The 27,525-nt window shown below is 42.3% G+C and overlaps 2 protein-coding genes across 3 annotated transcripts in view; both read left to right on the top strand.

Annotated features, from left to right (window-relative positions):
• Positions 1-9,228, top strand: part of LOC149466020 (carotenoid-cleaving dioxygenase, mitochondrial-like) — a 32,657-nt gene extending 23,429 nt beyond the window's left edge. Inside the window, exons 9-11 of the mRNA XM_089673102.1 lie at positions 1,811-1,993; positions 4,476-4,586; positions 8,133-9,228. Coding sequence (XP_089529228.1) covers positions 1,811-1,993; positions 4,476-4,586; positions 8,133-8,249 — 411 coding nt within the window. The 3' untranslated portion in view covers positions 8,250-9,228. The remainder of the gene's footprint in view (positions 1-1,810; positions 1,994-4,475; positions 4,587-8,132) is intronic.
• A 1,808-nt stretch (positions 9,229-11,036) lies between these two features.
• LOC149466019 (carotenoid-cleaving dioxygenase, mitochondrial-like) overlaps positions 11,037-27,525 on the top strand; it is a 45,289-nt gene continuing 28,800 nt past the window's right edge. Inside the window, exons 1-2 of one of the 2 annotated variants that reach the window (XM_089673101.1) lie at positions 11,037-11,051; positions 25,127-25,328. Coding sequence is in view for 1 of the 2 variants with exons in the window: in XM_089673100.1 (XP_089529226.1) it covers positions 13,110-13,146; positions 25,127-25,328 (239 nt within the window). In the remaining variant the exon portion in view is untranslated. Of the gene's footprint in view, positions 11,052-12,662; positions 13,147-25,126; positions 25,329-27,525 lie in introns of those variants that run through there. The other variant, XM_089673100.1, reaches the window with a different exon arrangement.

The following is a 27,525-nucleotide window of genomic DNA, read 5'->3' as shown; positions in this document are numbered from 1 at the left end:
TCCAGATATAAAACCCACAATTTTTTGCTTTCGGCTATACTCATTAGTGACTTTTAGCAGGACTGTGATAGTGCGGCGGGCATTCTGACACGAATTCCCACTGAGTGGTAACTAACTGCCACTGACATCTCCAGTGACACTAATACAGTGATCAGTGCTAATAAGCAGTGCCAATGTACTAATGACACTGGGCAGGAAGGGGGTTAGCATCTGGGGTGATCAAAGGGTTAACTCCGTGTTAGGGAGTGAATAAACTGTGTAGTGTTTTACTAGGGGACATGCTGGTTTTTATCTCCCTGCTTTGCAGAAAGATAAAAACCAGCATGTCCCTTCTGACAGGAGAGAGATCTATGTTTACACTCGCAGATCTCTCTCCTGTCAGCTGCTCCGCCCATTACAAAGTCCAGGTCCTGGACCCGGTGATTGACACCTACAGTAGCCAATAACAGTGTGGGTAGGACGGCACACACGTGCATGTGCTTCCTACCTTGAAATGCAAAATTACACACGTGTGTATGTGAATGTATATATGTGTGTGATTTTGCGCAGAGAGGCTGCCCTGTAGCAGTAAAACTGCTACAGAGTGGTTGGCAAGTGGTCAAGTGCTGTGGCACATATTTTATAATATGAGGCCATTGTTCTAATGTAACTGATTAGGCCAGTCAATAAAAGACCACTTGTAATAGCTGTCTATGCTTTAATTCACTTAGCACTAGTGATGGGCCGAACACCCCCTCCGGTTCGTGGTCAAACATTCAAACCTACAGAATGTTCGACCATGAACGTCGAACATGAGCAATTTACTTTAGCGGTATCTTACCGCATCTGAGTGTGTGCTAAGATACCGCTCAGTTACTAAAATACTGCATGCGTTATATTAAGTCATGCAGTATTTTAGTAGGGAGACATTCATTCATGTATCAGCTGTCAGTGGGGTTCCACTGTAACAAGAATTGTCGGCATCGCCCAACAATCTAAAAAAAAAAAAAGACGTGGGGTCCCCACTCCCATCCATACCACGCCCTTTGGGTATGGTATACATTTTGAGGGGAACCCCCATGCCAAAATTAAAAAAAAAAAAAAAAAACCATGGTGTGGGGTCCCCTCAAAATCCATACCAGACCCTTATCTGAGTATGCAGCCTGGCAGATGAGGAAAGGGGAGGGACGAACGAGCACCCTCTCCTGAACAATACCAGGCCACTTGCCCTCAATATGGGGGGGTGCTTTGCGGCAAGGGGGCTCCCCTCCCCCAAAACACCTTGTCCCCATGTTGATGGGGACAAGGACCTCTTCCCCACAACCCTGGGCTGTGGTTGTGGGGGGTCTGCGGGCAGGGGGCTTATCGGATTCTATCGGCCCCTATGTGAATGAGTACAAAAAAGTGTAGTGTAAGACAGTCTTTGACAAGTCCTTTTATAAAAATTAAAATAAAAAAAGATCCCCCGAAGTAGATCCAAAGTCAATCACGTTGCCAGTCGGTACACGAAAGAGGGGGGGGGGAACCCCGCTCCGCTCTTGACACTGGCTCCCGCCTTCTGATAGATGCGCTGCGATGAGTCTTTACATACTGTCATGATGTCAGAAGGGGTGTGGTTCACACGATCGGAGCCAACACACGAATGGTCAATGCTTGACTTGAACGTTCAGCCCAACACTGTTTAGCACGCAATCATCATTGCTGTTTGAATTATTTTAGTGTACAAAAAATAGTTTGGTACTGGGGGTTTTTTTGTTCCAAAACCTACGGCTTTCTATATACCTGTAGGTATTAGTATGGTAATATCTGTCACCGGCTATGACTTTTCTAGGTGTGGTGTACTCATGAGAACCTGTATGATGAAACATTTGAAGAGGTTGGAAGCCTTGAATTCCCAGCCATCAATTACTCCAGATACAACACCAAAAAGTACCGCTATTTCTATGGATGTGGACTTCAGCATTTTGTTGGCAGCAGCCTTGTTAAAATGGATGTGGTGACCAAGGAAATGAAGGTGAGAATATTTTCCTTTCCTTAAGGGTACTGGAGGAAATTTGTAGTAAACCTTCTTTATTTATTTTAACAGAACCTTCCATTTTGTTTTAGAATTCTTCCATTATATACAGTATAGCATGTCATCTTTAGTTACTATGAAGTTAAAGTGTTCCTGATTTTGTAGTAACTGCCATGTACATTTCATAGCACCTTCAAAATCTTGCTTTTTGGTAAAGTGTGTGGGTTTTTTTTTTTTTTTTTTTTTTTAAGTGACTCAACTATGCAAAGTTTTTGTTTTCGTTTTTTTTTTGTGGTAGAGAGCTCATGGCTGCACACGTCCAGGCCAGTGGTATATTTAGGTTTTGTGCTACCCTAGGCAACACAAAAACCATTTGCCCCCATGGACATATGGACATGACAAACACCCATCCCCCCCCCCCCCTTCCCCCTCCCGCAGAGAGTCTGACATTGACCAACACCCCTGCCCCCACCTGGGAGAACCTTCCACTAACCCCCCCCCCCAGTGATACACCCATCTTCATGGCTCTAGAAGACTGAGAGTTAGACTCTACCGTACATACACCAAGCAGCCCACAGCCTCTCTAGGATCCCACCTGCTTCCCATGGTATGCATGTCCCTTCTTGGGGATGTGCTGCCCCCCTGAAAAATGCCGCCCTAGGCAAGTTCCTTGTGGTAAATACACCCCTGATCCAAGCCTCACTGTTAGCTCATGGTTATGATGGGGAGCCCTCAGTGCCCAATAGGAGGAAAAGACTACTGCATGTATGACCAAGTACCAACATTTTCAGGTAGATGGTCTTGCTGTAACTCCCTGTGTAATATGTAGGACTAATCTCTCATTTCTGATTTTGCATTAATTTATTATTAACCACTCCATATTTGAAAGCATATGTAAACCCAAAATTTTATATTACAGTATGTGCCTGCTGTACTTGTGTGGAAAAAGCATTCTCTCTGTATTGCTTCTTTTGGGTGAAATCCCTGGTGTTCCTGCCAGTCCTTCTGCTTTCTTATGATAAACTGACCACACTAGGCTGGAGCACACACTATGGCCAATTCTCTAGCTGTGCTTGGAACTCTGCCTACTATCCTCCAATGATCAGACTTGTCCTGACACCCCCCCCCCCCCCCCCCTCAATCGCACAGCCATTCACTAGGAAGATCGGAATACTGCTGTTTCTCCTCCCCCTGCTCTTATGTAGCTGAGAACAAAGGATATATGATCGTGTATATAAAAACGGGGGAATAAAAGGTATTTATATAATATATATTTTTTTTATCTATACGCAAATGTTTTGCCTTTAATCTCTATATTTTAAACTGAATGGGCTGTTTACAAAGTGAGGGTTTACATTTACTTTAAAGTGGTTGTAAAGGTTGAAGGGTTTTTTTTTTTTTTTTTTTTTTTTTTTTTAACCTTCATGTATTCTACGCACGAAGGTAAAAAACCTCTATATGCAGCAGTGCCCCCAGTTCCCCTCAATACGTAACTGAGCCTCATCGTGATACAATGTGAATGACAGCCTCGGCTGCCTGGGATCTCTGCCTCCTCAAGCTGCTGAGACAGCAAGCGGGAGCCATTGGCTCCTGCTGCTGTCAATCACAGCCAGTCAGCCAATGAGGAGAGGGGGTGGGGCCAAGACGCAGCTCCATATGTGAATGGACACACGGCAGCGGGTGCCCCCATAGCAAGCTGCTGAGAAAGCAAGTGGGAGCCATTGGCTCCTGCTGCTGTCAATCGCAGCCAATGAGTAGAGGGGGTGGGGCCAAGACGTGGCTCCATGTGTGAATAGACACACGGAGCAGCAGTTGCCCAATAGCAAGCTGCTTGCTCTGGGGGCAACCGACAGAGGAGGCGGGCCGGGGACCTGAGAAAAGCAGGATCCAGGCTGCTTTGTGCAAAACCACTGCATACAGCAGGCAAGTATAGCATGTTATGTTACCAAAAAAAAAGATCCTTCAGTCCTCATGCACACAGGAAGTTTTGATAATTCTGATAACATTAGCTGTGTAAATTCACTTTAAGGACTTGCGTTCAGCTTTTTTTTTTTTTTTTTTTTTTTTTTTTTTTTTACATTAGCATTTAGCAGCATTTTCCTGCGTTTTGCAGTTTTTAGCTTTTTTTACAACCTTTTTTTTGGCCAAACAAATGCCAGTTTGCAGCGTTTTACTACGTTAGAGCGTTTTTACAACTATGAACCTCCTCTAGATACCCACTAGTTCTGGGTTTTTATTCCAGCCAAAAAATGCCTCTGCCAAAAAATGTTGATTAGTCTGTGTGCATGGACACATAGGATAACATGCTGGGGGTTTGCTGTAGAAACCAACATCAAAAGCCAAAAACAGCCGCTGTAAAAATGTCCTGTGTGCATGAGGACTTAGAATCACTTTAGGTTGGACTCCAATATGTCTCCTTGTCACATTAATGGACATTGTACATTTATTCTGTTAGTCACATGAGTATACTATGGGTTTTAAGATTTGGCAAGAAGATGGTGTCTATCCCTCGGAGCCGGTGTTTGTGCCTCGTCCAGATTCTATGGAAGAAGATGATGGAGTTATCCTTTCAGCTGTAGTCACTCCCCGTCAGGTAGGAAACAGCTCACCAAAGTAATGTACAGTTCAGGGACGGACTGACAACTCATGGGGCCCCCGGGCAATAGGGGATCATGGGGCCCCTGTGTCCTTGCCCAAACTCAAAAAAGCCTATGAAAAAGGTACCGGGGCATCTCATGGGGCCCCCTACTGACCCCAGGCCCTCGGGCAGTGCCCGAGTTTCCAAATGGTCAGTCCGCCCCTGGTACAGTTAAATACTGTATATATGTTGTGTATGCATTATTACCTGAAAACTGTTGGTTGCAAAGTATTGTAACCCACAAATTCTGGTTGATACAGATTTGCCAGCATCACTGCTTAAAAAAAAAAAAAAAAAAAGTTGTGCAAATTATGCCTAGAAAGGCTCAATTCACAGCCTTAAGTCTTCATGCACGCGGCCATACATTGTGCAGAACCAGCGCAATGACATCCCCCCATTATGTGCTGCTGTGTACAGCTGCCTATGGAGATGTATTATGGGGCGGGGGCTGCATAAAGCACCTGCATGCGCACTGACGTATGCTCCAAATGCACACTATCTGCAGGTCTTGGGGGTGCCTCTGCACACAGTATGACCTCCAAACGGCTGTGTGAATTAAGCCTAATGCAGGGATAAGGATCTTTATCCATGTGACTATAATTTTCATATCCCATCGGTCTTAATATTAGCTTTGTGACTTGATCCTATAGTTTATGTATTTCTGCAATGTTTTGTATGCAGCTGTATTTGTGCAACACTAGGTGTTGGGTATGGTGCATAGTGGGCAGCACAGTGGCTAAATGGTTAGAACTTCCGCCTGGAAGTACTAGGGTTGTTGGTTCGTATCCCAACCACAGCACCACCTGCCTGGAGTTTGCATGTTCTCCCTGTGCCTGCGTGGGGTTACTCCGGTTTCCTGACACACTGGTAGGTTAATTGGCTCCTGTCTAAATTGGCCCTAGTATGTGTATGTATGAATGGGAGTTAGGGACCTTAGATTGGATGCCCCTTGAGGGTTAGGGACTGATGTGAATGTAATATATATATTTTGCACTGCATAAATTGACGGCACTATAGAAGTACCTGAAATAAATAATAAATACATATAAATAGTGTATTTATAGTACACTTGCCAGAGAGAAAAATGCATGTGCAGTGTATGTGGTCAGGGCTGCTGTTAGAAACCACGGGGCCCCATACAGACAACCTGACAGGCCCCGCCTTCCAAAAAGGAAAAAAAAAAGTTTACTTTGCTTAAGTTATGAATAAACACAAAGTGATCGGTACCGATCGCTCATTGGGGGAGGTTTACTAAAACTGGAGAGTGCAAAATCTGGTGCAGCTGTGCATGGCAGCCAATCTGCTTCTAACTTCAGCTTGTTCAATTAAGCTTTGAAAACAACCTGGAAGCTGATTGGTTTCTATACAGAGCTGCACCAGATTTTGCACCATGCAGTTTTCGTAAATAACCTCCATTGTGTTCATTCAGGGAAGGAAGGGGCTGGTAAATGTGACCTCCTCCTCCCTTTTTTTTTTTTTTTTTTTTTTTTTTTTTTTTTTTTTTTTTGAGTAGGCTGCAAAAACAGCATAAAGTATAATAAACAGAAAAAAGGCACATCTATAATTCATTCCAATAAGGTACAATCATGTAAAGCTGAAAAGTTTAGTACATTAGCATGGTAGGCTGTGCAATAAGAACAAAAATTTTCAGCTCACTTGCCAGCCTGCATCAAACCAAACTGACCCTAGCAGGTCCCGTTTAGTTTTCACACATTTGCAAATATATGTGTAAGCTGCAGCGGCCACATCACTGCACTCCAGTGTACTGCAGTCCTTACTCTAACTTTGAGAGTCTCCTGAGTTGAAGCACATATATAATAATGGATAGATTAAGGGCAGGTATGCCTGGAGGGAGCCCACCCCTCAAAGGTATAGGGACGCATTGGACACCCAGCAATGGCAGCAAATGTATCCAGTGCGTCCTCTCACCAATGTGTGCAAACTAAACCCCTCGTTTTTAACACAAACTATTAGAGGGGGTCAATTTGGTTTTTCAGGCTGGCTGGTAAGTGAGCTGGGAATTTTTGTTTTGGCGTTTTTTTGACATGCGTTACCCTTTCATGTGCGCCTTGCTGCTAAGGCCAGTTATAGGTTGGGGTGGTTGCCATTTGTTTCTACTGTTGGTAAATTGGTGAGGGGACACACTGAATACCTTTGTAGTCATTATGTTGTTGCTGGGTGTCCAATGCGTCCCTATATCTTTTAACCACTTACCCACTGCCGTATAGCACAGCATGGGTGCGCAAAAACAGTGTGTATATACACATGATTTTGTATTTCCGGGTGGGGGGCGCACACAAGCTGTTTGCGGCCGCTGATGTCAATCAACGGGTCCCGCCCAGTGATTAACCGCCTGCACCCGATTACTGAGAATCACTGACTGGGATTGAAGACTGTTTTGTTTACAAACAGTCTTCCTCCCTGTCAGCTCAGGCACACAGCTCAGGATGGCTGTGCACAGCACAGCCATCCCGAACAGTGTGCTTAAAGTGAAAAACCCTCCTGACCTCTAGTAAAATGCACACAGTTAACCCTTTGATCACCCCTCACATTAATCTCTTCCTGCCCAGTGTCATTAGTACAGTGTCAGTGCTGTTTTTTAGTACTGATCACTGTATTGGTGTCACTGGGGATGTCAGTGACACCAAGTTAGTTCCCCCCCCGTGTCACAATGCCTGCCGCAGTTCCACAGTCCGGCTAAAGGTCGCTGATTGCCGCCATTACTGGTAGAAAAAAAAATCCCAGTATCTATACAGCCATTTGTAAACGCTGTAACTTTCACATAAAACAATTTACACGTATTGGGATTTTTTTTTTTTTTTTAGCGAAGACATGGAGCAGAATACATTTCGCCCTAAATTTATGACAATTTGATTTTTTTTTTTTTTTTTTTTTTAACTGGACATGTTTAATAGGAAAGTAAAAAATATTGTATTCTCAATTGTCGGTCTTTTTTTGCTTATAGCATAAATAAAAAAAGCACAGGTGATCAAATACCACCGAAAGCTCAATTCCTAGGAAAAGATGCAAATTTCATCTGGGTGCAGCGTTGCATGACCGTGCAATTTTCAGTTAAAGTAACTCAGTGCTGTATCGCAAAAAATGGCCTGGTGAGGAAGGGGGTAAAGCCTCTGGAGGGCAAGTGGTTAAGGAAGGATGGGCTCCCTCCAGGCATGTTGTTTTTTTGACATGCGTCGCCTTTCCATGTGCTCCTTGCTGCTAAGGCCAGTTATAGGTTGGGGTGGTTGGAAAGTATATCATATTTAAGAACAAATGGCAATCTATTTACTAATGCTAGCAGCATAAATATTAAAAATAGTAAATGATTGAGAGAGTGGAGTTCTGCTTTAAGGATGTGCTGCAGTTATGCTTTTTGTCAATCATTTATGTATTTGCAATGAGCACAAAAAACAAATGTTCAAACCTATAAACCCATGAAATTTGTAATAAAAATAGACATTTTTAATTTTACATTTTTTTTTTTTTTTGTCTTCCTTGTAGGATAAAACAACATTTCTGCTCATCTTAGATGCCCAAAGTTTCACAGAACTTGCCCGGGCTGACATTCCTGTACAGATGCCTTATGGATTCCATGGAATTTTCATACCTCAGAAATAATATTGCTAACTAGTGTCGTGTTTTTTTATTTTTTTATTCAACCAGATTAAAGTTTTAAAAGTTTAGGTTGGCTAACAGGTTCTCTATCATTAACACAGTTAAACTCCTGCCTAAGAGCAGGTAGATATGGTACCTCCCATTACCCTCTATAACTAGAAACAATAGTGACCATTTTAACCCCAAAATCAGGGACATAAGCTCTTAGTGAAAACGTTAAATCAATATCGGAAGAGCACAAAAACATCCGGTACATAAAGGTATTAGCAAGGTCCTTGGAGTGTTCCTAGGCAGAAAAGTTTTTTTAAAATGGTGGAAATTTGTACTTTTAATTTATTTGTAGTTTTATACTAGTCATTGTCCCCATATCTGTGCTGGCAGAGGTTACGGTTTCACAAGTCTGAAGGCTTTGGATGAGGATAGCAAGATTGTGGCTATAGCCGGGCTCTTTATATTTATCCCCTTGGACATTTTGGATCTTATTGGACAGTTCTCTACATTAAGTACTATTAGAAGGGCCCATTGTGGATTGTATTGTGGTCTCTCCCCTCTATGCTTGGCCTGCCAGGGCTTTTGGATTGGATTTCTGAGCACTGGGTCCATCTCCTATATTCCATCTTCTTACCTCTGACCTCAATTGTGCACTGTGGGGCATCCATCAACTCAAAAAATAACCCTCAAGGGGTATTTACCTTTATCTACAGCCAAATCGCACCCCTTGAACTCCTGAAGAAGCTATTTGTGAAACACGTTGGGAAATCATCTATTCAATTCCCCCCCCCCCCCTTATTTTTGGGATGTATTATTTAATATTGGTAGTATAGCAAAAAACATGCTTGGGGGGGATGATGTTGGGGTTGCTGAGCTGCTTTTGGGCTTATTTTTACATGAGTATGTGTTTTAGGGGAGTATACCACGAGACTTTTTAATGAATTATTTTAATAAAAATCTTAGATTTTAATAAAATGTATTTGTTGTAAAAGGTATTTTTGTGTATTTTCTGAGGGGAAGGTTTTCAGCACCAATCCTAATCTTCTTTTGGTTTAATTGTTACTAGTTTTTATTGCTACCTCCTGCTCCAGTTAGTCACCCTGTTTTTGTTGTTTTTACCATTATCAAAAGTAAAAACAAATACCAAAATTTGGGTTGTTCCCAGAAAAGTAAATGAGGAAATCTTCCAATGGGGACACTAGTTCTGTTGACCTGGGGGGCCACAATAGATTCTCTTAATTTGCTGGAATTTTCTCTCTTCATGTTTTGGTTATGTGATGGGAAGTGAAGGTAAATCTCCCCAATGGGACACAGATGGTAAAAAACTGACAGTTATATCCCTCCCTTACTCGATCAAATATGAAAAAAAGTTTTGCCTATAGGTATACTTTAAAGAATCATTAAGCCAAATCTCTAAATGCTTTAATTAAATTAAACATGACTAATGCGACCACCACATCTAATCATTGGTAAGCTACAGAATATTGCATTTTTGTTTTTGGGGTTAGTTTTCTTTAATTTCATGCTTTTATTTCTTTATACCTGTGTTTTTGCCAGTAACATAATTCCTATGCTCCATGCACACTAGCATTCCAGGAAGCTGTTCGCATTTTTTCTGCTCCTAGAATCAAAATAGTGTTATCCTAAAGCAGTGTCTATAGACACATAGGATATTTGCATTTTTTTGAGCTTCCGCATCTAGGAATATTTTTTTTTTTTTTTTTTTTTTCCCAGCAGAAACAATTGTTAAATGCTGCTACAATGCCCCTAGTAGCGGTTTCTTGCTTTCCCCACCCCCTAATACTAATACTGTATATTAGTAGCTTATACACAGTAAACCCCCCAATTCAATGTCTTGTGTTGGCTTGGGATCTCAACCAGTTGTACTCTATACTTGACAAACACAATGGAACAAGTCAGCTGGAGCTGCATGCTCTAGATCAGGAATCTCCAAACTTTGGGAGGAGTAGTGCCCCATCACCAGACTGACCCCATCGCGAGGCGAGACTGACCCCATCGCGAGGCGAGGCTGACCCCAGACTGACCCCATCGCGAGGCGAGGCTGACCCCAGACTGACCCCATCGCGAGGCGAGGCTGACCCCAGACTGACCCCATCGCGAGGCGAGACTGACCCCATCACGACTCTTCTGAAGGTTCTCGCAGGGGTTTCCCCCTTTTCATTCCACCAGTGTCTGGTGAATTAGGCACGTTGTTGTTCAAGCCTATTCATTGAAGAAAAGGGTTTACCCTATCTTGTTAAAGTGCTCTCCACCAGCTCCGTGGGTACCTCTTGGTCTTTTAAGCACCAGGCATCTGGTTCACAAAATTGCTAGACTTGGTCCTCTGGACACACATTTGCAGACTTGCCAGGTCTATGCTGATGATTTGGTCACAAGGTGCTACTGACTGCCATTTGAGTTATGGTCCTTGACCTTTTGTTGCAGGGACTTGTTTTTTGTTTATGTTGCCTTCCCCACTTCAATTTGTGTTGATTTTGGAGGTGGTTCCAGTTGTCTAGATCTATGCCTGTGTACAGTACTGTACAAGAAAGAAAATATGATTTTTGACTTACTGTACTCTAATCCTTTTCTTAGAGTACAGTACGGGACATAGGACCATTCCCTCTGGTTGTGGTTCCTCCTATTGTTTGACTCCCAGCAACCCGTTTTTTTTTTTTTTTTTAGCAGAGGGGTTATATGGGTGTCTTTTACAGCTGATTGCTACTGTCCAATCGCTTGAAGGTAACTGCATATAACCCAGCTGTCTATGACCATGCTGTTGTCCTGGACTGTACTTCTAGAAAAGTTTTACAGGTAAATAAAATATTTTTTTCTTTATTTTTTATCTGCTAGGTTACAAATGGTTAAATCTCAGATTTCAGAATTATGTTCAGTGTAGTTGCCAAACGAGTTTTGTATCTCTTCAACTAATAGAGTATGGTACGATAATTCTGTTTTCTTGAGTCACACTGGCAAACTTACTGAGCATAAATGAGATTGCTTTCTTATTTGTACATAAATTAATTTGTTGTGCAGAAATTGTAGCATACACTCAGGACACTAGCAGACTCCTTCCATAAGAAAGGTTACAAGGACAAAACTATCAACACCAGCAGAAACACAGCCTTGAGAACCTGAAGAGAAAATCTACTTCAGTACAAAGAGAGAGAAACAAACAACCGTGTACCTCTAGTAACCACATACAACCCAGCACTAGAAGGGATAAGAAAAATAATCAAAGATTTACAACCCATCATAACAGAGGATGGAACTCTGAAGGCCAGTATTGGGGGTTGCTGGAATATTTCTTTCAGACAACCCCCCAACCTCAGAAATAAACTAATCAGTAGGAAACTTCCTTCTGATGATGATGTAACAAATAATGGAAGCAAACCCTGCAATAAAAAACGCTGCAAACTGCAACCAAATCAATCCATCAAAAAGTGTCAGGCACTCAAAAGGGATCTTCAATATTTCATATCGTACAGCTGCACCTCCAGTAATGTTGTGTACCTTATCCAGTGCAGAAAATGCAGCAAAGGATCTTATGAGGAAGGCATTCGAGGACAGACATGGGGTCCAGTACAACTTGAGCAACTTTCTGGACTCTGCTCAAACCTGACATTAATAAGCTTGACGTCTTTCCAATGCAGTGCCTGAGATAGATTTTGGGTGTCTCTCTTCATGATTGCCTTCAGAACTAGACAATTCAGATAAGTTGCAGTCATCGACCTTTAGTCAAGGAATAAATCCAAAAACAGACTGCAATGGTTTGCCCACATTTGCAGAATGAGCACCAGTGAGCTACAGTGTGAACTCCTCTGGCAAGAGTGATCTGACCACTGGAGGGTTCAACAAACAGCAGGGAAGAAAATGTGGCTCAGCATCAAGAAAGACCTAAGGAACCAGCCACTGACTATGGATGTGGCCAGAAATATGACCACTGATCACCAAGAGTGGAAGCATATTGTGAACAACACGTGGTATCCAGTGGCACCACCAGCTAAGGATTAAAGACGAAGAAAGAAAAATCTGTAATGTTTTATGGTCTGAACTCATGCAACTGAAACTTCTTCATCCAGAACCTAAGGGGACAGCTGTAGTTTTATTTTTGTCTTTATTTAGTTTCCCCCCACCCTCTTATACTTTCCTTCATCCCCAATTCAGCGATCTTTACTGTGTAGATCCATTTGTAACCAAAAAAAGCATGAATTCTGCAGCCCCATTAATTCCTGTGTGAAAGCTTTACTTATGGTGGCCTTAAGCAGTCACTCAAAGGATGGCTTTCCCATAGGAACAAAGGGAGCTATGACATGCATGCGCTGTAAGCAGCAGCCATTTTCAGAGGAAAGGCTGTGCAGTACTGAGCATGGCCGCTTGGTAAAGATTGTTGAAGTTGGGGTGAAGGTATGTATAAGACTCAGTAGGCAGCACTCAGAGGGCTTGGAAAGACTAGTTTAAAAAAACAAAACAAAAAGCACAGTACCCCTCTAATATTTATTGAATTATGGCTGATTTTAACATACGTTTTGAATTATTGTTTTAATCTTCAGCCTAATTGTTTGGCTGTGAAATATTAGGCAGCAAACCTGCCCTTATATAGCAGACACCTTTTTAGTTTTATCTACAGCATGTGTGTTATACTCTGCAAAACAACTTGCTGGTCACAGGCTGTACTGCAATCCCAGGCTTTTATTCTGAAGTGCACTGCAGTTTAGGAGGCTAATCAGAGCAACCAGCTTGTCAGCCTCAATAAATTGCCAACAAACGGAAGATTCTGCTGATGTCCAAGCAGTCAATTGGTTTTTTGCTACACTGAATTCTCTGCGTATGAACAAGAAAACCTCTCTGTAATCACCTCTCTCTCCATATATGGATTTTATTTTTTCTATGTTTTACAACATACCAGGTAATGTAAATACTTATTTAAGGGCTGAATGATGCAGCAATTTCCAAAGGCACCTTCTTTATAAATACTGGCTTCTTTACCGCTTTCTCTAGCTTTGACCAGGAAACATGGTGATGTGTAGGGTTGCAATATTATTAGCATCTTATTGCCTATAATATCTATTTAGATGGTTTTGCATTGTTTGCTGTAGTCTGTATTGCACACCTGCTTATTTGATGTAACAGACTCTTATCATCATCATCCCATATAACAAAACAAAAGTCAGGTATCACAGAAAAAACCCTAAACAACTGTATATTTATATTCACTTATAGAACATTTTGAGTAACAATTTTTATTTTGTTGGTGGTTTTGGTTTTAATTATTACTTATGCTTAGAAGGTTAACGCAGCAACTGAGGCATGCAGTGTTGTCAGATTAAATTAGTGCACATAGCAAAAGGGTTCATGAAATATTGTGCAGGCGGTTGTCGGAAGGGGTAGAGCTTAACATACAGCCTAATAAATGCAATTGGGGTTTTTTGTTTTTTTTTTTCCCCCTATATTACTTTTTTCTGTCTGCATGTTTACAATTTGAGTGTATCTAAAGCCATTTTTTATTTTTAGTTTTGAAGTGTCAAAATGGTAAACCTTATACTTTGCAGTACTTGTATTTGCTGTTCTCCAATAAAAAATGTTTGGATTAAAAAAAAAAAAAAAAATTGGGAAAACCCCTACCAAGTTTTATTGCTCTCTGGGTTCCCTTTGGGGAGATTTAACTTCTCTATAGGGTCTATTAAAAAAAAAAAAAAAAAAAAATTGAGTTGTACACAAGTTGCAAAACATCATTATGATTTATATGCTGAAACATGGTGTAGCACTCAGTTTCAGATAAATGCAAGATATAAAACCCAGTGACACTACGTGCTCTTAAAACAACTAAGGTCACAGCAGACCTGATAGGTGACTGACATTTTCTAGCTAATATTTCTTATGATTTATCAACTCCATCTAGTTGCAATAGTTCTGTATTTTCCTGAAATACCTTAATCAGGAAAATACTGCATTATGCCACTAGCTGGAGCTGATGATCACAGGATAAAAAACATATTAGATGTATTGGGGAAGTTTTACTAAAACTGGTGCAGCTGTCAATCGGCTTTGGCTTGTTCAATTAAGCATTGACAATAAAACCTGGAAGCTGATTGGTTTCTATGCAGAGCTGCGCCAGATTTTGCACTCTCCAGTTTTAGTAAATAACCCCATAATGGCAATTATTAGTGACAGCCGTGCGAATGCTTTAAGCATTAAAGTGATTGTAAACCCTCACCTTGTAGAACAACCCATTCAGTTTACAATGGAAATGAAGGGCAACACATTTGGTTATAGGTATTAAATAAAAAAAAAAGCATTTTTTTTTTTCCCTTAAAGTGATCACATTCTCTCTGTTCTCAGCTGCATAAGAGCTAGGGGAGGAGAAACAGCAGTGAAAGGCTGTGCGAGTGTCAGCACAAGTCTCCTCACTGGAGGTGAGCAGGCTGTACTCTCATGCCTAATGTTGTCTCCTTTTTAATAGTAGAGCAGAAGGACTTGCAGGGACACCAGGGAGAACAGGATACGTTTTCATACAAGTACATGGTACGGCAGGAACGTATCAGGAATATGAAATGTTGGGTTTACATATTCTTTAACACAGCAATTTGTTTTGTTGTGTGGGTTTTTTTTTTTTTTTTTTTTTTGACTCCTATGTGTGGACAAAAAGAGATGAAAATAGAACATTTTACGGTTGTCAATGGAGGTTTCTAACCATTCCATAGTTCATCCAAAACTAAAAAAAAGTAGCTTTAGGTTTTACTGTAGATGACATTTTTATCCAAATGCACTATAGCTACAATAAAGGAGATTTATTAGTTTTTAATTAAAGTGTTACTAAACCCACAACAGTACAATCAGTCTGTATATACAGTAAAGCATGCTTGATATGCTCACTGTGGAACCTAAGGGGTTAATCACCTGCATTGTGTAAAAATGCTGTTTGATCCTAACTTCTCTGATCCTCCTTCTTCCAGTGCGCCTCTTATCTCCTGATGAGATGTATCGTGTGGAGACACTCTGCACATGCTCAGTTTGGTGTGTGTTGCTAGAAAGGTGTGTGGGTTTTTGTTTTTTGTTTTTTTTTTTTCTTCTTGGAAGAATGCATGTGATCAACACTGTCCAGATAGAGGTCAAGGGTTCTGAATCCTCCTAGAGCAGAAATAAAACTCCTCCCTACAAGCTTTATCCAGTGCTCTGATAGAAGTCACAAGACTGCTAACTGCTGAGAAAAGGTATTTAGCAGTTTATATTTACTAAAACAATTGCATTTCCATGTTGTGTACTGTGGGGGGACCAGATGTAGGGAATGCAGGGTCCGGGGGGGACCAGATGTAGGGAATGCAGGGTCCTGTGACTAGTAACGCTTTAAGTAAATGGTATATTGATTTGCTGGGAATTAGAAGTTGGCACCTGAAGTGCTTCAGAATACATATTTTATTGGCATTTGTTTATTGGCCTTGGATTATTCCCAGGATGTGTTCAGTGGACTGTATATTGTGATATTTATCCTGAGCCCATTCTCCCAGTTCTGACACATCTTTTGTTGGTAATATGGTAAGCGAACTCAAAGTTTAAGATGCTGCAGGGGAATAAACCAATCCAGGCTAAATAAAAGGGGATTCCCACATTCAACCAGTGTTTTAAGGGCTCCTTCACACTTGACTTTATTTCTAACTCTTGCCAAACGCCCCTATAGCATTTGACAGGTGTTTGGCAAGCATTTTTAGCGCTCCTCAAACACTCTCCAAACGTCCTATGCACAGTTTTGAGACATTAAAACCTCACCACAAACACCTATAATTAGGTTAAATGGTGGGCGGCACAATGGTTAATGGTTAGCATGTCTGCCTTGCAGTGAATGGGTCATGGGTTCGATTCCCGACCATGGCGCCTCCTGCATGGAGTTTGCATGTTCTCCCTGTGGTTGCGTGGGTTTTCTCCCACACTCAAGACATGCTGGTAGGTTAATTGATTCCTGTCTAAATTGGCCCTAGTATGTGTATGTATGAATGTGAGTTGGGGACCTTAGATTGTATGCCCCTTGAGGGTTAGGGACTGATGTGAATGTACAATATATATGTAAAGCGCTGCGTAAATTGACAGCGCTATATTCACATGCCCTATTGCACAAGTAGAGAACAAGCTTAGCAATACACTGATTGGCTGCTTTCAGAACTGGGCATGTGCAATTAAAAGCGACTGACACAAGCACAGTTCCGAGTCGCCAAACCAGGACATTTTTAAAGTGTTTTCATCTCCAACCTGACAGCTTCCAAGTTGCGGGTAGCCCGCCATACACAATACCTGCACTTGCTTGCCTCCCTGAAAGCCTATAATGACACTGGGAAGATTGGTGATTGGTGAGTGCCTGGACTTTTATATTGGTCATACTGACAGCTTAAATTCCAGGTTCATCCTCCTGGGGGAGGATGTAAGGGGGCACTCTGGAGGTACCTCCAGAGTGCTCACTTGCATCCTCTAGAGCACCCCCCTACATCCTCCTCCAGAACAGTCCCTTACATCCTCCTCCAGAGTGCCCCCTTAGCATTACTTTACTAAGGGGGCTCTCTGGAGGACGTAAGGAGAACTCTGGAGGCACCAGGAGGACACTCTAAAGGATGTATGGGGGTACTCTGGAGGCCCACTAGATGTAAGGGGGCAGTTTGGAGGTACCAACAGGGCACTCTGGAGGTTTAAAGGGGATTAGAGGAGGATGCAAGGGGGCATTCTGGAGGTACTATTTTATTACCTCCAGAGTGCCCCTTTTATATCCTTCAGTGTGCTCAATAGTAATAGGTGAGTGGAGGAACTACCAGGGTTGCAAAGGGTGCACTTGAGATCGGGCCCTGGAGTTGGACCACCATGTGGGGGTCCCAAGGTGGCAGGAAGGGGACCCACTGCAGAACATGAGATGGGGCCCCACAACTGGGTCAGGGGTGGCCCTTCATGGTTTCTAGCACCGGGGTCCTGAACGTTCTAGTTATGCCTCTGTGATATACACTGCCCAATAAAGTTAAAGGAACACTTTTAATCAGCGTATAGCATCAAGTCAATTAAACTCCTGGGATGTTGATCTGGTCAGTTAAGTAGCATAGTTACGTAGTTGGTCTGGCTGGAAAACACAAGTCCATCCAGTTCAACCACAAAAAAAGTTATAATCCTATACCCACAGTTGATCCAGAGGAAGGCAAACAGCAAAGCATGATCCAATTTGCTTCTTCAGGGGAAAAAATTCCTTCCTGATCCCCCAAGAGGCAGTCTGATATTCCCTGGATCAACTTTACCTATAAATGTTAGTATCCAGTTATATTCTGTGTATCTAGGAAAGAATCCAGGACTTTTCTAAAGCAATCCACTGAGCTGGCCAGAACCAACTCTTGAGGGAGTCTATTCCACATTTTCACAGCTTTTACTGTGAAGAAACCTTTGTGTTTGGAGATTACATATCTTTTCCTCCAGACATAAAGCGTGCCCCCTTGTCCTGTGATGACCTCAGGGTGAATAGCTCTACACCGAGTTCACTATATGAACCACTGATGTATTTATACATGGTGATCATATCCCCCCTTATGTATTATACATGGTGATCATATCCCCCCTTATGTATTATACATGGAGATCATATCCCCCCTTATGTATTATACATGGAGATCATATCCCCCTTATGTATTATACATGGAGATCATATCCCCCTTATGTATTATACATGGAGATCATATCCCCCTTAATCTCCTTCTCAAGAGAATAAATTAATTTCCTCTAATCTTCCCTCATAGCTGAGCTCCTCCATGCCTCTTATCAGTTTGGTTGTGCTTTCTCCAGTTCCTCAATGTTTTTTGTGAATTGGTGCCCAAAACTGAACTGCATATTCCAGATGAGGTCTTACTAATTTGTACTGGGTAAAATATCTCTCTGGAGTCTATACCTCTTTTAATACGAGAGGATTTTGCTCGCTGTAGAAACCGCAGCTTGGCATTGCATGCTATTCTTAAGCTTGTGATCTACCAGAACTCCCAGATTCTTCTCCACCATTGATTCCCCCAGTTGTACCCCCCTAGTATGTATGATGCATGCATATTATTAGCCCCCAAGTGCAGAACCTTACATTTATCAACATTAAGCCTCATTTGCCACATAGTCGCCCAACTAAACAGAGCATTGAGGTTGGCTTGTAAATTGCAGACATCCTGTAAGGACGTTATTCCACTGCACAGCTTGGTGTCATCTGCAAAGACTGAAATGGGATTTTTAATCCCAGACCCGATATTGTTTATAAATACCTTTTTAAAAGTAAGGGTCCCAATACTAAACCTTGGGGTGCATCACTGACAACCCTAGACCATTCAGAGTATGAATCATTAACCACTACTCTCTGAATACAATCTTTTAGCCAGTTTTCCATCCATTTACATACAGATTTTTCCAAGCCTGTAGACTCTACCTTACACATTAGCTGTGTGTGGGGAACTGTGTCAAACGCTTTTGCAAAATTCAAGTATATCAAGCCCACCGCCACCCCTCTGTCCAAGGTTTTGCTCACCTAATAAAAAAAACCCTTTTTTTTTTTTTTTTTTTTTTTGACAATTTCTTTCATAAATCCATGTCTGTATAGGGGGTTGTTAATCAGTTTCAGCTGCTTTTTTTTAGTAATGAAATGAACAGGTGCACTAAATGGGCATCAATATGTGCCATTGCTATGTCTCCCAGCACAGTCTCAAGAGCATGGAGGAGATTCCAGGAGACAGGCAGTTACTCTAGGAGAGCTGGACAGGACCGTAGAAGGTCCTTAACCCATCAGCAGGACCGGTATCTGCTGCTTTGTTCAAGGAACAGGATGAGCACTGCCAGAGCTCAATTGGCATTTGCCATTGATCACCAGAACTGGCAGGTTTGACACTGGCACCCTGTGCTTTTTACAGATGGCACATGTCACACACGTGAGAGGGTGTGAAGAACATTATGATGCCTGTAACACCACTCAGCATGACAGTTTTGGTGGTGGATCAGTTATGTTCTGGGGAGGCATATCCATGGAGGGATGCACAGATTTCCTAAAGGCTAGACAATGGCACTCTGACTGCCATTAGGTATTGGAATGAAATCCTTGGACCCATTTCAGATCCTTTGCTGGTGCAGTGGGTCCTGGGTCCCTCCTGGTGCACGACAATGCCCGGCCTCATGGCGAGAATATGCAGGCAGTTCCTGGAGGATGAAGGAATTGATACCATTGAATGATCCCCATGCCTGCCTGCCCTAAATCCAATAGAACACCTCTGGGATATCATGTCTCTGTCCATCTGACGCCTCCAGGTGGCACCTCCAGACTGTCCAGGAGCTCAGTGATGCCCTGGTCCAAATCTGGAAGGAAATACCCCAAGACACCATTTGTCTCATTAGGAGCATGTCCTGAGTACCATTCTGAGTTGCTGCAGTGAAATTTCAGCAAAATGGACTAGCCTGCTGCATTATTTTTACTTTGATTTTCGGGGTGTCTTTGAATTCAGTCCTCTGTAGGTTGATAGTTTGTTTCCATCAAATGATGGGGCATCCTTGCATTCCTAACACATTACCCCGTCCATGTCAGTATAGAGATCCAGCATGATATATTTCCCCATTGAGATCTGTTCCTTTTAATTTTCTTTTTGAGCAGTGTACTTTCCTATCTATTTACTAATGCTAGACAAATAAGGATTAAAATTGGTCAGATTGAGAGAGTGAAGTTCTTTAAGATCTAGAAACCGATAATTGATGGAGGTTTTACGTAAGAGGCTCTTGCTGCTCTGCATAAATGTAGCCATGTGGAAGGGTTGGTCATTTTCTGTAAGTGTAATGTCCCTTTAAGAATGTATGTAAAATCCACGAAAAAATAAATGCCGGAAAAAGCATAATTTTCAGAGTGTTTAATTTATTAACTGGTCACATGCAAGCTTTCATATTTTTTTAGTGGTTAGTTCCCAAACAATAACTAATATTCTGCTCTGTGATACTAACCTGGCTTGGCCTTCAGTCACTAAACATGGAGCAGAGTGTAGGTCATACAGTATTACCTTTTTCTAGATGATGCGAAAACTGAACAAATTTCTAATCGTTCGTTTTTTGCATCATTAGTGTGCCAGCTGCAACACAAGATTTTCATGCTGCAATTGAAAGTGCCTGATCCAGCATGATGGATTTTTTTTTTTTTTTAGAAAAACTAAACAAATGATGGCACAATCGTATAAGCTATTTTCATTTTCCATTGAATAGAATTTTCAGATTTTGGTTCCTCTGTCCTGCCTTACACACGATACTATATAACATGATTATCCTGATACTTAAACATGATTGTCTTTATAAAATGAGATGCTTGTTGAAGACCGCATATTATGGCAATGTTTCTATTACATTTCATTTCTTCACACTTTGAGGCAGTTAGCTAAAAATTAGCTTTGTACATGTGACAATGACCTAAATATTGAGCTGATATGGACCCTACATGCCCTTCTTTCCAGGGAACATACAGGTGCATTTAAGGCAAAGGGTTATGTTTGTTCTGTTGCAATTCTATACCTGGTCCTGACAGATTATTTACTTTGCCTATACATACCTAAAGCACATCAGTCTGTTAGAGCACTCCATGAAGATGATGGCCTAATTTGTCCATTTGTACAAAAATGGGTTTCTGGGCAAGGGTGTAATGCTCATGCATTGTGGTGGTCAATAAAAACCGATGCATAAGAGCTGTATTAACCTGTTTTATAAGGTCCTAGAACAATGACATTGCCTATTCCACCTGATGGATAGCTATCAAAGTCTTTGAAAGTTGGCAGCAATCCACTTTTCTCATTGGGTGTAGGCTACTTTCAGATAAATATCTGCGGCTAGTCTTCTGCATTCAAAGGCGGATAAACTCTGCCTTTTGGACACAGCAACGCTATAGCAGCATACATATAGGCCAACTAGTTGCAGACAGTTTGTGTGCAGCTGAATGTTGCAGAATCCAAGCCATTACGGGCGCTATTCACCTGTAATGGTTTGGCTGAATTGTTGCATGTAAACAGTGGCAGGACAGGCCATTGAATTGACAGCTGTGCAAGTAACGTTTACAACCGTTGGATGTTCAAATTATAAACAGCCTATCTAAGGCAAGCCATAGATTAATCAATTCCACCATGAGTGACAGGAAAGTCACTTGATTCTCTCAACGCAGTCAGTATTGATGAGGGAATGCCATTTGCAGCACTATTATATTCTGCCAGTGGTGAGGGCACAGGGAGCTTTCCTGGCCGGCAGAATACGATTTACTGCTAGCGGCTATAGCCGTAGGCAATAATCAAATGCTAAAAATGTTTATGGCTGTTGGGAGGGGTCCACAAGGGTGCTGTACGTACCTTTTCTGAAAACATCAGAACACCCTGCCTTGGTCCTCCTTTCAGGAGATGTCAGCCCTAATGCAAGCAGTAGGCTGGTTCTTGGGCAGAATTGGGAAGATATTTAACATGCCTTAGGTTTTAGTCTGGAGTAGCAGATGATCCTAGGGGGACAGCATTTACATACACATGCTACGTAACATCCATATGTGATACTTGGCCTCCTGTGATTGAGAGGGACGGACCATGAGAGAGTTAGATGATGCTGGACATCTTTCAGCCAGTAAATGAAGTGGGTTCTGTTTTATTGCAGCTTCTAATGCACTCTGGGGAAAATGTACAATAAAATCAGAGTAAGCATTTTTAGCATAGGAATGGAGGCTGGACTACAGGTAAAGTTGGGGTTCAGCTTTAAGGAAAGTTGATGCACATAATACCAAAAAAGCCCATTGGACGAGTTAACTTTATTTTCTATTGTGAGTAAGTTATCAATATTCTCAGACTATAAAGTGTTGTGACTCCAGATTAAAGCTGAACTACAGGCAAGTAAAGAAACGAGCAGTTGAAATACATATATGGAACTGGTTTACCTGCCAAAGGACTTGTAATTGTGTTCATCCAGACAGCCCTGTCAGTCAGAAAGGAAGGAGGAGGTGAGAGGAGCAGGGGACTGCTTTATAAGCAGACTGTAATTCTGACTTATTATGTTAGCAGCTGGCCCAGGCCAAGGGGGGAAGAGGCTAAGGTATATATGCTCAGTTCCAGGACTTTGGGGGTCTCAGCCAGCCCACCTGTGATTATGAAAAGGGGGAGTGCTGAGGTCCGTGGCCACAAATTGTTCCTGCTCTTGGCTTGACTTGTGAAAGAGCCTGCTGCGCCTTGCAGTCCACCGAAGACACCAGGGTTCCGAAGACAACCAGCAAAGGAGACTACCTGCATAGGCTATCACCTGTATAAGGTATGCCCGGGCAGCCACACAACCGTAGTTGGGATTAGAGATTGGACTTATATTGGACTGTAATGAAGATTCTCCAGGAAAGTTACATTAACTGTTCTGAGTTGGTCTACAGTTATTCAAAGGGGTGCCTGTTGGTACTGAAGAACCAGGGTCTGTAAAGCACAAAGGGGTATGAAGTAACACTACACAAACAGCATATCAAGCGAGTAATGCCATTGCGAAGAGTAACCAAGCACAGGTGTAAGAAGCAACCAGCCATTAGGTGTGGTAGCTGGTAAGGTGGCAGGTCCTCCAGTAGCAAAGGGGTCAGTTTCTGGTTCCCTCCCAAGCAGCCCATCTCCCATAGCAATTGGGAGCAGACCAGCGTTACAGAGATCTATGACTTGGCCATAAGGTATGGGAAGTGAAGGAGTTAATAGTGAGCATGCTTGAGGTCCATGCTATGTGCCCAGCAGGATCTCATTTTGTTAATGGGAGTGAGGTGGCAGAGGTGCCCTGAACTGGTGGAGTGTGTGCAGGCTTAGCATGTCCCTTCTAATTCAACAACTACTAAAGTTACTTTGTATAGTGATTATGGGACACCATGTTCCAGAGGAACTCTGTATTTTTACTGTATGCAGTGTAAGCTCATCTCTAAGTTGGGGAACTGCCTTAGTGTTAGACTTTTCACATGACCGTAATCTCCACCTGGTCCCAGGCATTGATGAATATGCTCTGCGTGAAATGGTACCCCTGCGTGCAGGGTGAAGATGACCCCGTTCACAGCCTTGCCATCCTAGGCTATGTGGCTGTGTTTTTCTATTGATGCACACAGTGTAGTCTAGTCCATGCATGCTAGAGTGGCTCCAGGATGCTGCAAGAGAAATAGCCACCCTGAAATAGCCTGGGCAGCAGGCATGGCAAATATTTAATATCATTTTAAGGGGTCATCAATATTAACAGAGTTGCAGTACTGTTAATGTAGAAATGGTCAAGATAACAAACAATCATTCCTCCTGTTCCAAATGGTGGAAAACCTCATATAGAAAGCCCCCTGTCCTGTAAAAGTATAAAGGGTAGCCTAGCAATATATACAAAGAAATATGTTTCTTACATAATGGTTGGGAAAAACTGAAGTGTTTTGTAAAAGTGATCTTTGCTCGATGTTTCCAATACAGTCAGTTCCATTCAGCTTGAATGAGAATGAATCCATGCCTTCATCAGTGTGTTCCTGATGTCTGTGCTTTCTTACTGATAACAAAGACTCTTCAGATTCATTATGGTTCAGGTCCATGTGATACAGATATAATTTGATGTCTTCTGTCCTCATCCAGTCAATGTGTACTAATCCTAAAATACTTTAGTTTGCCTGCTCATTTGTATTCTACTGGGGTTTTTTTCTAGCAGAAGTCAAACCCTGGAAATGTGTTCCCCCAAACTGAATAATGGATAGAAATGTGGTTTCAAGATGCTCAGAAGCTTTATTCACTTCAGGCCTTTACCCATATGATCTGATTTTGTTGGAGGTCTTGAAACTGCCCAGAAACTGTTCCTTCTTGCTTGTGATGAGTATATTTGTTAAAAATTACCCAAACTGTGTCCAGAAAAGGTCAGCAGGGGACAAGAAACTAGTTGCCATTATTGCCTGTTAGATCGCTGCAGCTGATCTTTCCTACATTTCTGTTTTATAATACCTTTTCCATACTGTTTTGTTTCTATGTGGAAGTGGCCTTCTTGGTAGAAGAGCAGGGTTTTTCTTGCTCATTTGCAGCCAAACAAGCTGCTGATTAAGCCTGTGCTTTGAATTCACACTGAAGAAAATACCATTTTAGGTCCTGTTCACCGCCTAGGCCAAAATGTGCCTTGCTCCTATAGCCTCCTGGGATGTCCTCTTCACATATTCAAGGAGGGGGGCCCTAGCAGGAGCTCATTGTTGGGGGGGCTGTATGCGTCATCATTGGCCTGGTTGCCTAAATCAGATCCAGGGTAGCAAGATGAACGGCAGAATGCTTTGTAACCACACATCACACCACCCCTACGCATCATCCGTGAGCATGTTATGTTGTGCATTGAGCAGAGCCACTAGTGGGAATGAGCCCTTAGTCTATGCCTGAGGATGACAGACAACTGCAAGATCATATCCTGAGCCCTGCCACTGGCCACAGATAGGGGACTAACTCTGAAAAGGTTGTACTGAAAGCACTTTTCCCTGCTACCTCTGTTCACTTTAAAAATGGTTTATTGGAAAGAAATTCAGGCTTTTGAGTCATGAATTACAAAAAGGAAACAAAAAAAATTAGCTCATGTGCATCAAAGCCCTGACTTCGCTTGCTGCAATCCAGGTGCGTTCAATGTTAGAACGTTGGTGCAACATTCAGAATGAAAGGGGTTGCACCACACATTGTACAACATGTTACCACAATGCATGAATTTGAATGGACCCTCTAATATTTCTGCACCCCTCATTATTACTGTATTGTGTTAGGTATAGTAAATCATTGAGGCTCTCTGGCTATTGGGGCTGAGGTTTAGAGAATACAGATTCCTTAGAATGTGTCTGGCAATGTGCTCTTCAAACAAGCGTTAACATTGTTGCAATTTTTTTTTTCCCTCCTTTTTAGTCTTAAAGAATTTTTTAATCAAAGAGCGGGCACAAGTGTGCTTTTCTGACCATGAAGGCAAAGAATGTATTGCTCCGTTATTTCAGACTGTAAAAGAGATTCCACAACCCATTCCAACAAACATTACTGGCACAATCCCCAAATGGATCCAGGGTAGCCTGCTGAGAAATGGACCAGGCAAATTTGAGTTTGGAGACCGCAGGTAAGATCAGTATTCTAGTTCTGTTTCTATTGCATGGCTTAGGCCATAGTTTGGACACCCCTGTCTTAGGCTGTATAATATACCGATGGTTTACATGATTAGATATACAGTATATGGCCCTATTTAAAGCTGGATTTCTGGTATGGCAACTTTTAAATAGTTACATTGGTCTGGCTTGGACCAACATAAGAATGTATGTGCCATACGTGTGATTTCCCCCAGAAATTGGAAAACCGTGTAGCAAGCACTGCTTCTACAGTTATTGCCTCTCGCTTCTGGGTCCCATGCCAAGTGACTGTGCTTCTGCCTTCTGAACACCAGGGGCGCCATTCTGAGAAGACTTTTTCTATTTTCTCAATGAATGCAAAATGTTCATTGATTGTACAAGGTGGTGACCATGATCTCACCTCTCCACCTTTCCACCTCGTCCAAAAGGAGAACACTTTACACTCATTGGGGGAAAAAGCAGAGAGTTCCCTGAATGGAACTGCGCCAAGTGAGTGACCTCCTGTGTTCACAATGCTGCAGGGCAGCCATTCAATACAGAACTTGGAAGCTAGTGGTGAGTCTGCTACAGTGATCTCCAGTTTCCATGTGGATCCCAATGGTGGTATTATTTATTAATTTATGCAATGCTTTACATATATATTGTACATTCACATCAGTCCCTAACCCTCAAGGAGCATACAATCTAAGGTCCCTAATTCACATTCACATTCATACATACTAGGGTCAATTTAGACCGGATCCAGTTCACCTACCAGCATGTCTTTGGAGTGTGGCAGGAAACCGGAGTACCCGGAGGAAACCCGCACAGGGAGAACATGTAAACTCCAGGCAGGTGGTGCTGTATGGCACATACAGTTGGGCAAAAAAGTATTTAGTCAGCCACCAATTGTGCAAGTTCTCCCACTTAAAAAGATGAGAGGCCTGTAATTGGCATCATAGGTAGACCTCAATGATTAGAGACAAAATGAGAAAAAAAATCCAGACAATCACATTGTCTAATTTGGAAAGAATTTTATTTGCAAATTATTTTGGAAAATAAGTATTTGGTCAATATCAAAAGTTCATCTCAATACTTTGTTATATATCCTTTGTTGGCAATGACAGAGGTCAAACGTTTCCTGTAAGTCTTCACAAGGTTGGCACACACTGTTGCTGGTATGTTGGCCCATCCTCCATGCAGATCTCCTCTAGAGAAGTGATGTTTTGGGGCTGTCGTTGGGCAACACGGACTTTCAACTCACTTCAAAGGTTTTCTGTGGGGTTGAGATCTGGAGACTGGCTAGGCCACTCCAGGACCTTGAAATGCTTCTTACGAAGCCACTCCTTCATTGCCCGGCGGTATGTTTGGGATCATTGTCATGTTGGAAGACCCAGCCACGTTTCATCTTCAATGCCCTTGCTGATGGAAGGAGGTTTGCACTCAAAATCTCACAATACATGGCCCTATTCATTCTGTCCTGTACATGGATCAGTCGTCCTGGTCCCTTTGCGGAGAAACAGCCCCAAAGCATGATGTTGCCACCCCCATGCTTCACAGTAGGTATGGTGTTCTTTGCATGCAACTCAACATTCTCTCTCCTCCAAACATGACGAGTTGTGTTTCTACCAAACAGTTCTATTTTGGTTTCATCTGACCATATGACATTCTCCCAATCCTCTTCTGGCTCATCCAAATGCTCTCTAGCAATCTTCAGATGGGCCCGGACATGTACTGGCTTAAGCAGGGGGACACGTCTGGCACTGCAGGATCTGAGTCCCTGGCGGCGTAGTGTGTTACTGATGGTAGCCTTTGTTACGTTGGTCCCAGCTCTCTGCTGGTCATTCACTAGGTCCCCCCATGTGGTCCTGGGATTTTTGTTCATCGTTCTGATCATTTTGACCCCACGGGGTGAGATCTTGCGTGGAGCCCCAGATCGAGGGAGATTATCAGTGGTCTTGTATGTCTTCCATTTTCTAATTACTGCTCCCACAGTTGATTTGTTCACACAAAGCTGCTTGCCTATTGCAGATTCAGTCTTCCCAGCCTGGTGCAGGTCTATAATTTTGTTTCTGGTGTCCTTCGACGGCTCTTTGGTCTTCACCATAGTAGAGTTTGGAGTGTGACTGTTTGAGGTTGTGAACAGGTGTCTTTTATACTGATAACAAGTTCAAACAGGTGCCATTGATGCAGGTAATGAGTGCAGGACAG

Source organism: Staurois parvus, unplaced genomic scaffold (genome assembly GCF_062004578.1).
Source record: "Staurois parvus isolate SC_StPar_1 unplaced genomic scaffold, SC_StPar_1.0 ptg000135l, whole genome shotgun sequence".
NCBI classification, from domain to species: domain Eukaryota; kingdom Metazoa; phylum Chordata; class Amphibia; order Anura; family Ranidae; genus Staurois; species Staurois parvus.
This window is presented reverse-complemented; position numbering and strand designations above follow the sequence as displayed.